The 14,581-nt window shown below is 48.0% G+C and overlaps 1 protein-coding gene across 1 annotated transcript in view; it reads right to left on the reverse strand.

The window, feature by feature from the left end:
• ATP9A (ATPase phospholipid transporting 9A (putative)) overlaps window positions 1-14,581 on the reverse strand; it is a 118,323-nt gene that overhangs the window by 92,845 nt on the left and 10,897 nt on the right. The window contains exons 2-3 of the mRNA XM_003787704.3: window positions 6,176-6,320; window positions 3,802-3,915 (exon numbers count right to left, since the gene is read on the reverse strand). Coding sequence (XP_003787752.1) covers window positions 3,802-3,840 — 39 coding nt within the window. The 5' untranslated portion in view covers window positions 3,841-3,915; window positions 6,176-6,320. The remainder of the gene's footprint in view (window positions 1-3,801; window positions 3,916-6,175; window positions 6,321-14,581) is intronic.

Below are 14,581 nucleotides of genomic sequence, written 5' to 3' on the forward strand. Positions count from 1 at the left end.
TCATTGTTGTTTTGGCGGGTCCGGGCTGGGGATTCGAACCCGCCACCTTAGGTGTACGTGGCTGGCGCCTTAGCTGGCTGAGCTATAGGCGCCGAGCCAAAAATAGATTTTTCTAAAGCAAAACTAATGAATGAGAAATAGAAAGCAGAAAAGCAGCTGCCTGTGGCAGGGGTGAGGTAAGGGAAGGGGTGCTGGGGGGACTTTCTGGGCTCATGGAAACAGAAAACGTTCTACATCTTGATCAAGGTGATATTTACAGGGTGTAAACACACTGAATTGAAACCTTGAAGATCTGTGCATTTCATGGTATGTAGATTATATCTCAAAAAACCCAGATGTCCTATTTTGTCATCATACAAATAATGTTATGGATTATTTCAGTTCTCTCCTAAGGGTGTTTGCTCTCTAAAGTAGTACCAAGAAAAAAGGCACTAAAGCTAAACAGTATGGGTTGATGCCTCTTATCTGTGATCACAGCACCTTAGACGGCCAAGGCAAGAGGACTGCTTGAAGCCAGGAGGCTGAGACCAGCCTAGGCAACAAACCAAGACTCCATCTCTACAAAAAATGAGGAAAAAATGATCTGTGTGTGGTTATTCCTAGCTGAGGCAAGAGGATCACTGGAGCCCAAGAGTTTGAGGCTGCAGTGAGCTATGATGACACCATGGTAATCCAGCCCAGGGCGACAGAGCAAGAGCCTGCCTCAAAAGAAAAAAAAAAATGTATACCAAATGTGGTTAAGGTCCCCTCCCACCATAGGCACCAGTTATAATGTAAATGAGGCTGAAGGGCTGCTCAGATGTCCATACCCCAAAAAACCATTAGGTGTGAGATTCTGCTGTACCAGGGCTGAGCAGATGGATAAAGCCAAAGGATGAAAGAGAGGTTAAACCACACACCACCGAGGTGCCAAAGGCAAGAGGTCGGGAGCAAGCCGCCTTCACAGGCACCCTTGTGATCCCAACTGACGTGCACGAAACCTGTGAATCCATAGGAAGGATGCAGCTTACTGAAATGTACGTTGTAGTTACAGAAAATATGCGCATGAGTAAGAGGAAGCTGTAAGGAAATACACCAGAACCATGGACAGGCCATCTCAGGGACGGGGCTGCACAGGGGATTTTTAGCAGGCTTGCTGTGTGTTTTTTTGGTTCTTCAAACTTTTCTCTAATATCACGAGATCCTCTGTAATTAGAAAAGGAAAAGAAAAATGAACAGAAGCCACGTCAGAGGCAGTAGAGCAGCCACAGGATCTGGTTTTTAAGAGAATCCAGTAGACAAGGCTTGAGAGATGGGGTCTGAAGTGCTTCATGCTGGGGGCTGGGCAGGAGGTGACTGGGGCAAGAGGGGGCCGGGGGCACAGAAGGCAACAGTGCCAGGTGCTAAGGAGCAGCCTCATCTCAGACCAGAGACAGCGAAGGGCCAGCCTGCACTACACACCACCTGGAAAGAGGGCTGGTCCAGTTCACGTAGTGCTTTAAATGTTTTTGAGTCATCGATGTTTAAAAATAAAAGTAAGGCTCAGCACCTGTGGCTCAAGTGGCTAAGGCGCCAGCCACGTACACTCAAGGTGGTGGGTTCAAATCCAGCATGGGCCCGCCAAACAACTATGACGGCTGCAACCAAAAAAAAAAATAGCCGGGCATTGTGGTGGGCGCCTGTGGTCCCAGCTACTTGGGAGGCTGAGGCAGGAGACTCGCTTGAGCCCAGGAGTTGGAGGTTGCTGTGAGCTGTAATGCCACGGCACTCTACCCAGGGGGACAGCTTGAGGCTCTGTCTCAAAAAAAAAAAAAAAAAAAGTAAGATATACTGGAAATTAAAAAGAAAAAATGATTCTGAACTAGGTGCACCTTGACTCTTTTTCTAGAAAGTGAAAAAGGTGTAAGAATTTTATTCATTGTGCTTGTTTGTAAAGAAACCGGAAGGCTGGATTAGAAATAAAAGATGGTGTTTTAGGGGCAGAACTGGATGGAAGCAGATTTTCAGTAGGGCATCTGTGTGTTTCTTGAATCACATGAATATATTACCTTTCAAGCAACTACTCTTTCTTTTTTGAGACAAGTCACACTTGTCACCCTCAATAGAGTGCTGTGCTGTCATACCCACCACCCTCAGCCCCCGCAACTACACTTCTAAAAGATCAGCACTAGGCTGGGCGTGGTGGCTCATGCCTGTAACCCCAGCACTCCGGGAGGCTGGGGCGGGTGAATCCCTTGAGGCTCAGCAGTTAGAGACCAACAAGGCTCAGGCGTTAGAGACCAACCTGCACAAGAGAGATATCCCGTCTCTACTAATGATAGGAAAAAAACTAACCAGGCATCATGGCAGGTGCCTGTAGTCCCAGCTACTTCAGCGGCTGAGGCTGGAGGATTGCTCAAGCCGAAGAGTTTGAGGTTGCTGTGAGCTACAGTGACATCACAGCACTCTAGCCCAGGAGACAGAGTAAGACTCTGTCTCAAAAAAAAAAAAAAAAAAGGGACTGATAAAAGGCAGTGTGACAAATCATCTTTTATATACACTATAGACTTTGTTAAAACAAATAACCATGCTTTGATTTAATAGAAGTACATAGTGAACAGCTCTGAAATTAAAAAATGAATATGTTAGGGTGTTTCATATAAAACTCTCACATTGCTAACTTTTGGGTCTGGTAGCTGCTGATCCATGCTTACGCCAGACAGGACGGAGCAGCACCCGGCCACATCTGGAATGACATGAGTTGCTCATTCTCCCAAGGCTCTATTTGATCATCTTCGTCTGCAGGTGAAGGCTGAGAGCACAGGCACCTCCCGACAGGTGATCGGGCTTGCTGCCCGACACACGGGAACGTCTGCTGTCCAAGGGAAAGGTTCTCCAAGCTTCTCTCTGGTTCCCAGCATCCTATCTCCCCAATAAGTGACACAGAGAAAGAAAGGACTGTTCTCACATCCCCAAAGCATCTTTTATTCTTTGTGTGAAAGAAATAATCCTCCTTGAGCTGCAGCCGTAACTTAAGTGGTGACCAGGCATGCACGGTGTGGGGACATGGCTCACAGGTCCGTCAGAGACTTCTGCACTGTCCTTATCACCTCTCACCTGATGGCCTCCCAAAGTAAGACAAGTTCATTGTTTTTGTTTCTTTACAAGGAGCTTACATGTCTTCTACTTTTACAAATGTCTCCTATTTGTTTTTTTTTTTTTAGACATAGTCTCACTCTGTCACTCTGGGGAGAGTGCTGTGGCATCATAGCTCACAGAAACCTTAAACCCTTGGGCTTGAGCCACCCTCTTGCCTCAGCCTCCCGAGTAGCTGGGACTACAGGTGCCAGCCACAACACCTGGCTAGTTTTAGTAGAGATGGGGTCTCGCTCTTGCTCAGGCGGATCTGGAACTCCTAAGCTCAGGCAATCCACCCACCTCAGCCTCCTGGAGTGCTGGGATTATAGAAATGAGCCACTGCACGCCGGCCAGACTGTGGGGAATTTTAGATTTCAGGGGTTTGGATTTGTATGCTCACATCGTACCACAATCCACGAGGGCAGAAGATCCTTTTTTTTTTCTCACTTGTCACTGTGTTCCCAGGGTCCAGAACAGTGCCGTGCATGATGGCGTGCAACAGATATTTGCTGAAATAGTGAATGACTGAATGAATGAATGGCTGCAGGCGAATCCTCACGTGTTAGCTTGAGGGCTTCCTTTCCCTTAAAAGGCCCCTGTCCTAAAAGGCCCCTGTCCCACTCCAGATGCCAGGGTAAGAGAAACAAAGAACTTTCTGTTTCCAAACCTCTGAGGTTACTGAACAAACAATGCCGGTTTACTCACCAGGGGGACCCAGTAGGTATAGAGAGCGCCAAGCCGCATTTCAGGAACAAACTGGGAGCAGGCAAGAAGCAAAAAATAAAGGTTGAAGAAGTATTTGAACTGGTTGAACAGCACCTGGAAGGTAGAGGAACAACAGAAAAGAGACATTCAGGGCTTGTCTGATGAAGATTTAGCAGGAAGGAAAATATTTAGAAACATTCCTACTCAAGAACAAAATGTACATGATACCTTACACGTCAAGCTTAAACACTTCCATATGTTGTTTAGGAAACACATATGGGTAATAAAAATATTTTCCATGAAAGTAAAAAAGTGAATCAAGATAGACATGGAAATTGTCAACAGGAAATTCAAGATAGTGGTTGCTTGCTGGGGGTTAGGGGTGAGGAGATATCCAATGGGAAGGGCCCACAGGAGCGTCAGCCCTATCTGTGTTATGTTTTATTTCTTTTTTTTTTTTGAGACAGAGTCTCGAGTTGTTACCACCTTGGGTAGAGCACTGTGATATCCCAGCTCACAACAACCTCCAACTTGGGCTCAAGTGATCCTCTTGCCTTAGTTTTTCTATTTTTAGTAGAGACTTTTGCTTAGGCTGATCTCAAACTCGTGAGCTCAAGCAATCCACCCACCTTGGCCTCCCATGTTTTATTTCTTAAACTACATTTTTTTTTTTTTGAGAAAGAGCCTCAAGCTGTCACCCTGGGTAGAGTGCTGTGGCATCACAGCTCACAGCAACCTCCAACTCCTGGGCTCAAGAGATTCTCCTGCCTCCACCTCCCAAGTAGCTGGGACTACAGGCGCCCACCACAACACCCAGCTATTTTTTGGTTGTAGTTGTCATTGTTGTTCGGCAGGGCCAGCTGGATTCGAACTCGCCAGCTCTGGTGTATGTGGCTGGCACCTTAGCCGCTTGAGCTATGGGCACCGAGCCTAAATTACAAATTTTGTAAGGACAAGTACACCGCTCAAAATGTTGTTTAGAGAGAGGTTTTAGTGAGAAATGTTTATGCTATAAGGTTGAGTCCAAAAAGGAAGATACAAAGTTATGACCATGATATGATCTCAACTCCAAAAAATAAGACAGCAAAGTCCCACCTGGTGGCCACTGAGTTCTAGCAGGATTCTGACCACTGCCATGTTCCCTGGGAGTGACAGCAATACCACGTGACTAGTGGTCACCTCACTGGTGGTGTCTCTTCAAGGATAAGGCAGTTGAGAACCACTGTGACCTGCCCCACCACAGCTACTCTGGTGACCACATAGTCCAGATGGCATAACCAGGAAAGGGAGGAGGGTGGCCCTAGTGGGCATAAGACTTTCCGTGAAATAAAAGTTTTTCCTCCAGGCTTGGTGCCCATAGCACAATGGTTATGGTGCAAGGCACATACACCGAGGCTGGCAGGTTTGAAACCAGCCCGGGTCAGCCAAACAACAATGACAACGGCAACAAAAAATAGCTGGGCATGTGGCAGGCACCTGTAGTCCCAGCTACTTGGGAGGCTGAGGCAAGAGAAATTGCTTAAGCCCAAGAGTTGGAAGTTGCTGTGAGCTGTGATGCCACCGCAATCTATTGAGGGTGACATAGTGAGACTCTGTCTCAAAAAAAAAAAAAAGAGGTGGTGCCTGTGGGTCAAAGGAGTAGAGTGCTGGCCCCATATGCCAGAGGTGGCAGGTTCAAACCCAGCCCTGGCCAAAAACTGCAAAAAAAAAAAAATTCAAGTTGACCTTTAATAATGGATTTGTGCCTCTGCATTAACACACAGTATCTAACACAGCCACTTTTTCCTTTCTGCACTGGAGCTGATCGCTGCCCTGCTTCTCAAAGTCAATGAGCATATATGTGGAAGCCACAGCAGCGGATAAAAATATTTACTTTCTGTGTGTGTTGGGGGGGGGGACGGTTTGCTGAGTACATGCCCAGGGATTTGTATAAGTGACTGTAGAAGCATTATGACCCAGGACCATTTATTAGCAAAAATACTGATAGAAATTTTCTTAGATGGTAAGATAAAAACTTACTTTTTTCACTATACTTCTGTCTCTCAACTTGCCTATAATGTGCCATGACGGGAGGAGGATTCGAGCAGTGTTGATATTATTTTTTGATATCTTTTTCACTCTTATCAATATGCTATTCACACATGAAGTTATTCTAACCGGCCGGGTGGAGTCTGACAGCCTTGCAGATAAAAACCAGCACCCCCACCCTGGGTCATCAGGCTGGAGAATATGAATAGCCAGTGGTTAAGGTGGTTTGGAGAAGACACAGGGGATTCGCAAAATCTGCCACGGGCATCTCAGACTTTTAAGACTGGTACCAAGAACATATTTGTAACAGGAGAAAGAAAAGAAGGCAGTCCTTGCTTGCACATACCCCAGGAAGAAAAGTGAAGAAATTGTACTTCTGATTGTTGATGACATTTCGAGGATACCTCTGGTCTCTCTTCTCCGGGTGCCCCAACCACACAGTGCGGGGCCTGGGTTCCCCTCCACCGCAGCATCTCAGCCACTCGCAGCACCTGTGGAATAAACAGGCCTATATATCAAGGCCACAGGATACCATCAAGGCCCCGCCCATAGCGTCAAGACCCCACCCACAGAATCAAGGCCCCACCCATACCAGCAAGGTCCTGCCCAAACCAGCAAGGCCCTGCCCATACCAGCAAGGCCCTGCCCATCCCACTGAAGCCCTGCCCACACCCCTATCTGTCCACTGTTATCAGAGCATTTTTCTCTAAAGCATCTTCACTGGGTCAGGACCACAGCCACATATGCGGCTGCATACTTCAGTGAGATTTCAGAAAAACAAAAGTGGAGGCTTCTAAGAAATGGTCCAAATAAAAGAGGCTTTGTCCCCACTCCCAAATTATTTCTAGTCACATGCTGCTTAACAATGGGGATACAGTCTGAGACCTGTGCCCTGGGCAATCTCACCACTGCGCGAACATCACAGAATGTACTTGCACACACCTAGACAGTATCACCTGTGGCGCGCCTGGACTATATGGCACATAATCGATACCGTATCACAACACAAAGCAAGGCGGGAGTTTTAACACAGTGATAAGCGCTGTGAATCCAAACATGTCTACACCTGGGAAACATATGGTAGAAAGATGGTGTTATAATCTTTTGAGACCACCGTCACACATGCAGTTTATCACTGACCAAAACATCACTATCTGGGGCACAACTGTATTCCAAAAAGTGGGATTCATTTAAAATTACACAGATTTGCTAAGCAATTACATACATTGCAATAAGCACTATTATCACATTCATTTCACACAGAGACGGGGAGCTCCAAACAGTTCAATACAACACCCAAGTTTGCCAAGATGTGAGGAACGGCTGAACAGGGCCCTGCACCCGGCCAGTCTTATTCCACTGCCCCACGCTGTGAACGTTGCTGGTTACACTAAGATCACTAAATAAAGGAGAAGAGGAGACAAACTTCCTCTCCAGCCTGGGCTCTCCTTTTCAACAACACGCTGGAGAAGGGAGCTGGAAAGACGATGTCTCAGAGCCCAAAATAACCTGGAGAGGGGCCAGCATGCCAGCTGTCGGGGGACTGGCCTCAAATGCTGCCCCTAACTTGGCCTCCCGAGAGGATAGCTCAGTAGCACCAATCCACTCGAATCCTGCTCCTGAGACACTCTCAAATAAGGCAAGGGAACACTTGGGAATCTGGACGGCTCCGGAAAAACAAAGCCACTCTGAAAACCCCGAAAGGGCAGCTTGTCTTCTGGAGAGCTTTTGAATGAGGCATTTCAAGAAGTGTAAGCCTTCTTGAGCACTGCCATCAAAAACATTCCATGCTGGGATGTCCACCTCACCACCCCAGCACTCATGGGCTGGGAAGGAGATGCCCCCAGCCCTGCCAGCCCCCAGGGATGTCACCAGCTGAAGTGAAACGAAACAGATCTGACAACTACGGCTCACGTAATTATTTGCCTACCACGGGCATTCCGTTTCCTCTTCTTCCTACAGGACAGACCCCTGGTGGGCTGCGGGGGTACAGAGTAAGCAAACTCAGTCTCTGCATTTCAGGACCCCAAAGACGAGTGAGCCAGCTCAGATGCTCAAAATCTCCCTGAGCAAACACAATGGTCTTCTCTACCAGCAGCATCCTCATTCCAGTGACCCGTGTCAGGGCGCAGACTGGCTCAGCTAAAGACAGACTCCACTTCGAGGAACTCATTCCTGTTGGCCTCCCTGTCAGTTGTCCAAAGGCCAGAGACACACACAAGCTTCAACCCACTCTCCCCTTTTCTGCTCTTCAATGCAAATCTATCAGTGAACACTCACTGAATATGAAACGGAATGCAGGGAGGACAGATGGACGGAGAGAGGAAGAGGAAGGAGGGAAGAGTCACTGGACCAGAAACGCCCTACTCTATCTGCAGACACCTTCACAGATGGATACAACTGACCACTGCCTGAACCATCTCTCTCTGTCCTGTAAGAGTCCTGTAATGATGATTCCATAGTGGTAAGTTTCTAATGAAAGATGAAACACGAATTATTAAGAGAACCACAAACTGGCTCGGCGCCTATAGCTCAACCGGCTAAGGCACCAGCCACGTACACCTAAGGTGGCGGGTTCGAATCCCCAGCCCGGACCCGCCAAACAACAATGACGGCTGCAACCAAAAAATAGCCGGGCGTTGTGGCGGGCGCCTGTGGTCCCAGCTACTTGGGAGGCAGAGGCAGGAGACTCGCTTGAGCCCAGGAGTTGGAGGTTGCTGTGAGCAGTAATGCCACGGCACTCTGCCCAGGGGGACAGCTTGAGGCTCTGTCTCAAAAAAAAAAAAAAAAAGAGAACCACAAACTGTCAGGTTGACAGCTGATGTGAGTTTTTTTGGTTTTGTTTATTTCTTCCTTTCAACACAGCGAGCCATCTAGTTAAGCTATTTACTCATTACTGAATCTCTGGCCACGTGGTGGTGCACAAGATGCCACAGCACAGTGGCAGCAGAAGACGGGGAAGAATCCTAACCACGTGTCCCGGTACACTCAGGCCGCTATGCCAGAACACCTAGACTGAGTGATCTATAAACAACAGAAATGTATTGCTTATGGTCTGGAGGCTGGAGAGTTCAAGATCAGAGCACAGGGCAGCTCTGGTGTCTGGTGAGGCCCGCTCCCGTAGACGGCACCTGCTCTATGCCCTCACACAGCGGAAGGGATGAATGAGGTCCCTGGCCTCTTTTGCAAGGGAGTGGAGCACATTCATGAGGGCTCCACTGTTATGACCTGGTCACCCCCTGAACTTCATGATTATATCACGCTAAGGTTTAGGATTCCAACACATAAATTTTGGAAGGACACAAACATTGAGACCACAGCACTGTTCACCAGAGGGAGACTGGTTAAATAAACAGTACCACCTCCACAGCTGACCACCTCCCGGCACTGACCTTCTCCTTAAGTTGACCTCATTTTCAGAAACCGGACATGCACCACGGGCACGCATCAGTACAGCAGGCCTACTTCCTTATGCTGACCACCTCTGTACGCTGACCAGTTTATCACAGTCCCTTGGGTGGCCAATCTACAGCAGTTCTTCTACTGTAGCTGTTTTAAATGGATTTACCCCATTTACACAAATGTATTTGAAAAGGTAAGCTCACACCACTACCACAAATGGAAACCAGTATCATCTGCCATAAATCAGAGATAAACAACAAAATCAGTACAATGAAAAGCAAACTTTATCACCTAGTTTTGGCTGCGTGCTGTGAGCGACACTGGTGCTGAGCGCGAAGTCTGCTCTTCATTGTGGAGACACCAGCAAGGGCTTGATGTTAAACAGTGGGCCCTGGGCTGGGCGCAGTGGCTCACGCCTATAATCCTAGCACTTTGGGGGGCTGAGGCCGAGGCAGTGGATCCTCAGAACTCTGGAGTTCAAAGCCAGCCTGAACAAGAAAGAGACCCCATCTTTAAAAATAATAGAAAAAACAGCCAGGCATAGTGAGGGGAGCCGTTAGTCCCAGCTACCTGGGAGGCTGAGGCAAGAAGATCACTTGTGCTCAAGAGTTTAAGGTTGCTGTGAGTTATGACACCACAGCACTCTACCCAGGGTGACAAAGTGAGACTCAGTTTCCAAAACACGAATGAATGAATGAAGGGGGCCCTGACGGGGTTGTTAAATTTTTTTTTTTTTTTTGAAACAGTCTTACTATGTCGTCCTGGGTAGAATGCCATGGCATCACAGCTCACGGCAACTTCAAACCCTTGGGTTTAAGTGATTCTCTTGCCTCCCAAGTAGCTATAGGTGCCTGCCACAACACCTGGCTATTTTTTTTTTTTTTTGTAGTTGTAATTGTTATTTACCAGGCCTAGACCCAGGCCAGGTTTGAACCTGCCAGCCTTAGTGTATGTGCCCTAACCACTGAGCGACAGGAACCAAGCCAGGGGACTGTTAAATATTAAAGAAGAATTGTTTTGGGGGGGGGGGTTCTTCTAGAGACAGAGTCTCACTTTATTGCCCTTGGTAGAGTGCTGTGGAGTCACAGCTCACAGCAACCTCCAACTCCTGGGCTTAGGCAATTCTCCTGCCTCAGCCTTCTGAGTAGCTGGGACTATAGGCGCCCACCACAACACCTGGCTACTTTTTGTTGCAGTTTGGCAGGGGCTGGGTTTGAACCCGCCACCCTCGGTATACAGGGCCGGCGCCCTGCTCACTGAGCCACATAACTGTTCTACTAAATGTCTCAACGGGATTTAGTCCCTATCCATGAATCCTTCTTAAACATTATCACTGCAGCACCAAGAACCATCAGCTGCTCACATTTCTGGAGCTGCTTTCCTGCAGTGGAAAGCTCAATTTTAGTGGCAAATTTACAAGTAACCCAATTCTCCCATATCTGCCCGAACAGAAGTGGTGGCAGCCAGGGAGGCTCTCTGTCAATGAGTGGATCCATCCCTGTGATTCTCTCCAACACTCTGTTCCCCTGGCAACTGCCACCACACCCTATGTGTCCAAAGGCTGGACTTTAGCCACCGGAAGCTCCAGAGGAGCGGTGTCCAGGCTAGCGTTTGTGGCAGCTGTCCCCTTGGCGTCAGGGCTGTCACAGTTGTTTCTTAACACCAAACTGAACTGTCACTTGCCACAACAGGAAACTTACACTCTGGCTTCCCGGCTGGGAGATGAGCTACAAGACAGAATCCCTTAATAGCAAGAAATTAAGCCCGAAGAAGAAACTACTACCCAAGAGCAACAGTGTCAAAAGAGGGGGCCATGTGGGCTACAGGGAAGAACCCTGGGACTAAACCCAGCCCTGTGCCACCCAGGCTATGCAGCCTGGGGCTCTTTTTCTTTGATTCTCACTTTTACTATCTGAAAAATGATAATAATAAGACCCGCCTTGCTGAATTCCCGTGAGGATTAGAGATTTAATATGTAAAGGGGATAGAACAGAGCCTAGCACATAACAGCTGCTCAATAGTAGATGTTATTTCTCTTTAACTATTTTTGCCAGATTTAAAAAAAAAAGAAACCATGAAACAGTGTTTGCCTGTGTGAGAGAGCCTGGCCAAGTTGAAAGCAATAGCAATTCAACTAGGTTAAGAAGTTTATATAAAATGTAATTCACACTGCTTCTTGCTTAGACCATTTATATAAAGGAAAAACAAAATAGATTTTTCTTACAATCTGAATGTAAAGCAAATAAAGGTTTTGACAGCAGATAGGCCGCTGAGCAGATGTGCAGTGGTTTGACTCAATCTGGCTTAAATACAAGGGAAAAGTAAACATGGGGGCAAGGTCAAGGGAACAATGTTTCTGCCAAAGGTAACTAATGTAACAAGGAGCTGGCTGCCCCAGAAACAAGCCTCTCTGCCACCCGGTGCTCCTACAATCAGTAGGCACTCCACAGATACACTAGAGCCTCCGTAGCTGACCCGTCCCTACACTGCCCACCCCCTTAAATTGACCTAATTTTCATAGACCAGACACGCGCCCCATGTATGTATCAGTACACTAGGCCTGGTTCCTTATGGTGACCATCTCCGTGTGCTGACCAGTTTGTCACGATCCCTGGAGTGGTCAACCTGCAGAGGTTCTACTGTTTGCTCAATTGCCTGTGACTATACCAACGTTTCAGGAAGCTAGAGGATCCAGGAAGGAACGGTCTCATCGCTGACACTGCACAGATCCAGGAAGATTAAGAAGCAAACTTAAAATCAGGGCTGCTCACGGTAGCATTACGGCTCACTCCTGTAATCCTAGCACTCTGGGAGGCCAAGGCAGGTGGATTGCCTGAGCTGACAGGTTCGAGACCAGCCTGAGCCAGAGTGAGGCCTCATTCTCTAAAAATAGCTGGGCGTTGCAGCGAGCGCTTGTAGTTCTAGCTACTTGGGAGGCTGAGGCAAGAGAACCACTTGAGCACGAGAGTTTGAGGTTGCTGTGAGCTGTGACACCACAGCACTCTACCAAGGGTGACAAAGAAAGGCTCTGCCTCAAAAATTAAAATTAAAATTAAAATCAATGTATCAATACAGGCAGAACAGTCTACAGCAGTGATTCTCAAAACAGGGGAGGGGTGTGATTTTTGACCCCTGGGAGCACTCACTGGTTGTCACACTGCAGGACCACGGATGACAAGTGGCCTTGAGTGGGTGGAGACTAGAGATGGTGTTAAATATCCTACAATGCCCAGGGTGGTCCCCACAACCGAGGACTATGTGGCCCCACCATCAGCAGTCCTGAGGTTGAGAACCCTGCTTTGGAGCAGCACTGACCCCAAAAATGTCTGTGATGATGGGAATGTCCTGTCCCTGCACTGCCCAACACAGTGGGCACCAGCTACATGAAGCTATCGAGCACCTGACAAGCAAACTTTAAATGTTACTTCATCTATTTAACCACTGGCTACTCCAGGGAACAACAGCAGTTAAGCAGAGATCCCTTGGGGCAGGGAGCAGAGTTAGAAGGAGCTGAAGCCAAGGTATGAAAAGAAACTGGGGCTCTTCCTTCTAAGTTCACCTAAGTGGCCAGATTCTACGTTAACTCAGGGGAGATAAAATCTGCAGTCGGGAAGGATCCACAGAAGGAAGCGAGTTCTCTGAAGTCGGGATGTATCTCCAGCCGCGAGAATACTAGCAGGAGGAGAAATGGGGATTAATCTACCACAAAGCCAAGTCAATGTGGCAACTTCTCCCTAAATGTAAAGCTCAGACCCTCTAGGACGCATCCTACAAAAATACTAGTCCTGTGAGCAAAGGGCAATGCACCAGGGTGCGCACAGCAGCAGGAGAGAGCAAAGCCCCGGGAATGACGGAGATGCCCCCAGGCTACAACCCTGCAGAGATTACAAGAATGAGACACAGACACACACACCCCTGGGAAAGATCCCAGTGATTAAGTGGAAGGGAAAATGCATAAAGCAAACACTATATACTTATTATTCGATACTTAAATAAGAATAATATGGTTACTGTAAGCCTAGGGAAAAATACTGGGAAACCACTCATACACCCGGTTCTCAGCACCAGCGCTTCTGGGGGAGGGCACAGACAGGAATGGTAGACCTTTTCCCCGGTGTTGCCTCCCCACCCCCACTCCCACCAGCCCCAGTCTTTCCCTGTTGGTCTCCTGTGACCCAGAAAGGCATGACTCTTCCTACAAAAGCTTTACTCCCACAGCATCCCACCCCCACGATCATCCAATAATTACAAGCCAGGCGCAGTGGCTCACACCTGTAATACCAGCACTCTGGGAGGCCAAGGTGGGAAGATCCCTTGAGCTCACGAGTTTGAGACCAGCCTGAGCAAAAGCAAGACCCTGTCTCTACCAAAACTAGAAAAAATAGCTAGACATGGTAGAGGTGCCTGTAGTCCCAGCTACTCGGGAGGCTGAAGCAGGAGGATCACTTGAGCCCTGGAGTTTGAGGTTGCTGTGAGCTAAGCTGATGCCACAGCACTCTAGCCTAGAGAGTAAGACACTGTCTCAAAAAAAAACAAAAAACAAAAAAAAAAAACCCAACAACTCAAATCCAAGGCTCTCCCCCTTTTATCCCAGCTGCTCCATCATGAAGCTGCCCGGCAGCAGCCAAGGGCAACGTGGCCCCGGCCTCTCGTCTCCCCTACACATTCCACTTTTCTCCGACAACCCAAGCCCTTGTGAGACTCACTCCCACCAGACTCCCTTCTGCAGACCTGTTCCCTCAGCTTCTATATAACCCTCCAAAACCAACTCCGTGCTTCACAAAGAGAAGGAGTTCTGTTTCTCTCTACACCAGGACTGACAAATTCCAACCTACAGGGGCCCAGCAGGCCACAAGAAAAGATAAATGAATAAAATAAACACGGGGCCCATGGGATGGGGGGCACCTCCACCCTACATAAGGCCAGCACAACAGGCCGTCTGATTCTTCACGACAAAGACAAAACCGATTCTGAAGTGGAAACAGCTTTTCAACACTGGTAACTGAGTTAGTCTTCAGACATTACATAAAACCAGGCAGAGATAGCATTTTTCTTTTAGCACTAGGCAGAAGGTCAAAAAGCTGAATAACATCTGTGTTGGTCAGGATGGGAAACAGGCACGCTCACGGCAGGGAGGGGCTAAACCAGCACAGCCTCAGGGAGGGGCATTTGGCAGTAACTGTCCAAAGTACAAATGGGCACATCCACTTCAAGAAATTCCCCTTCGGCTCGGCGCCTATAGCTCAACCAGCTAAGGTGCCAGCCATGTACACCTAAGGTGGCGGGTTCGAATCCCCAGCCCGGACCCGCCAAACAACAATGACGGCTGCAACCAAAAAATAGCCGGGCG

Source organism: Otolemur garnettii, unplaced genomic scaffold (genome assembly GCF_000181295.1).
Source record: "Otolemur garnettii isolate 467f Iridium unplaced genomic scaffold, OtoGar3 scaffold00023, whole genome shotgun sequence".
NCBI lineage: Eukaryota > Metazoa > Chordata > Mammalia > Primates > Galagidae > Otolemur > Otolemur garnettii.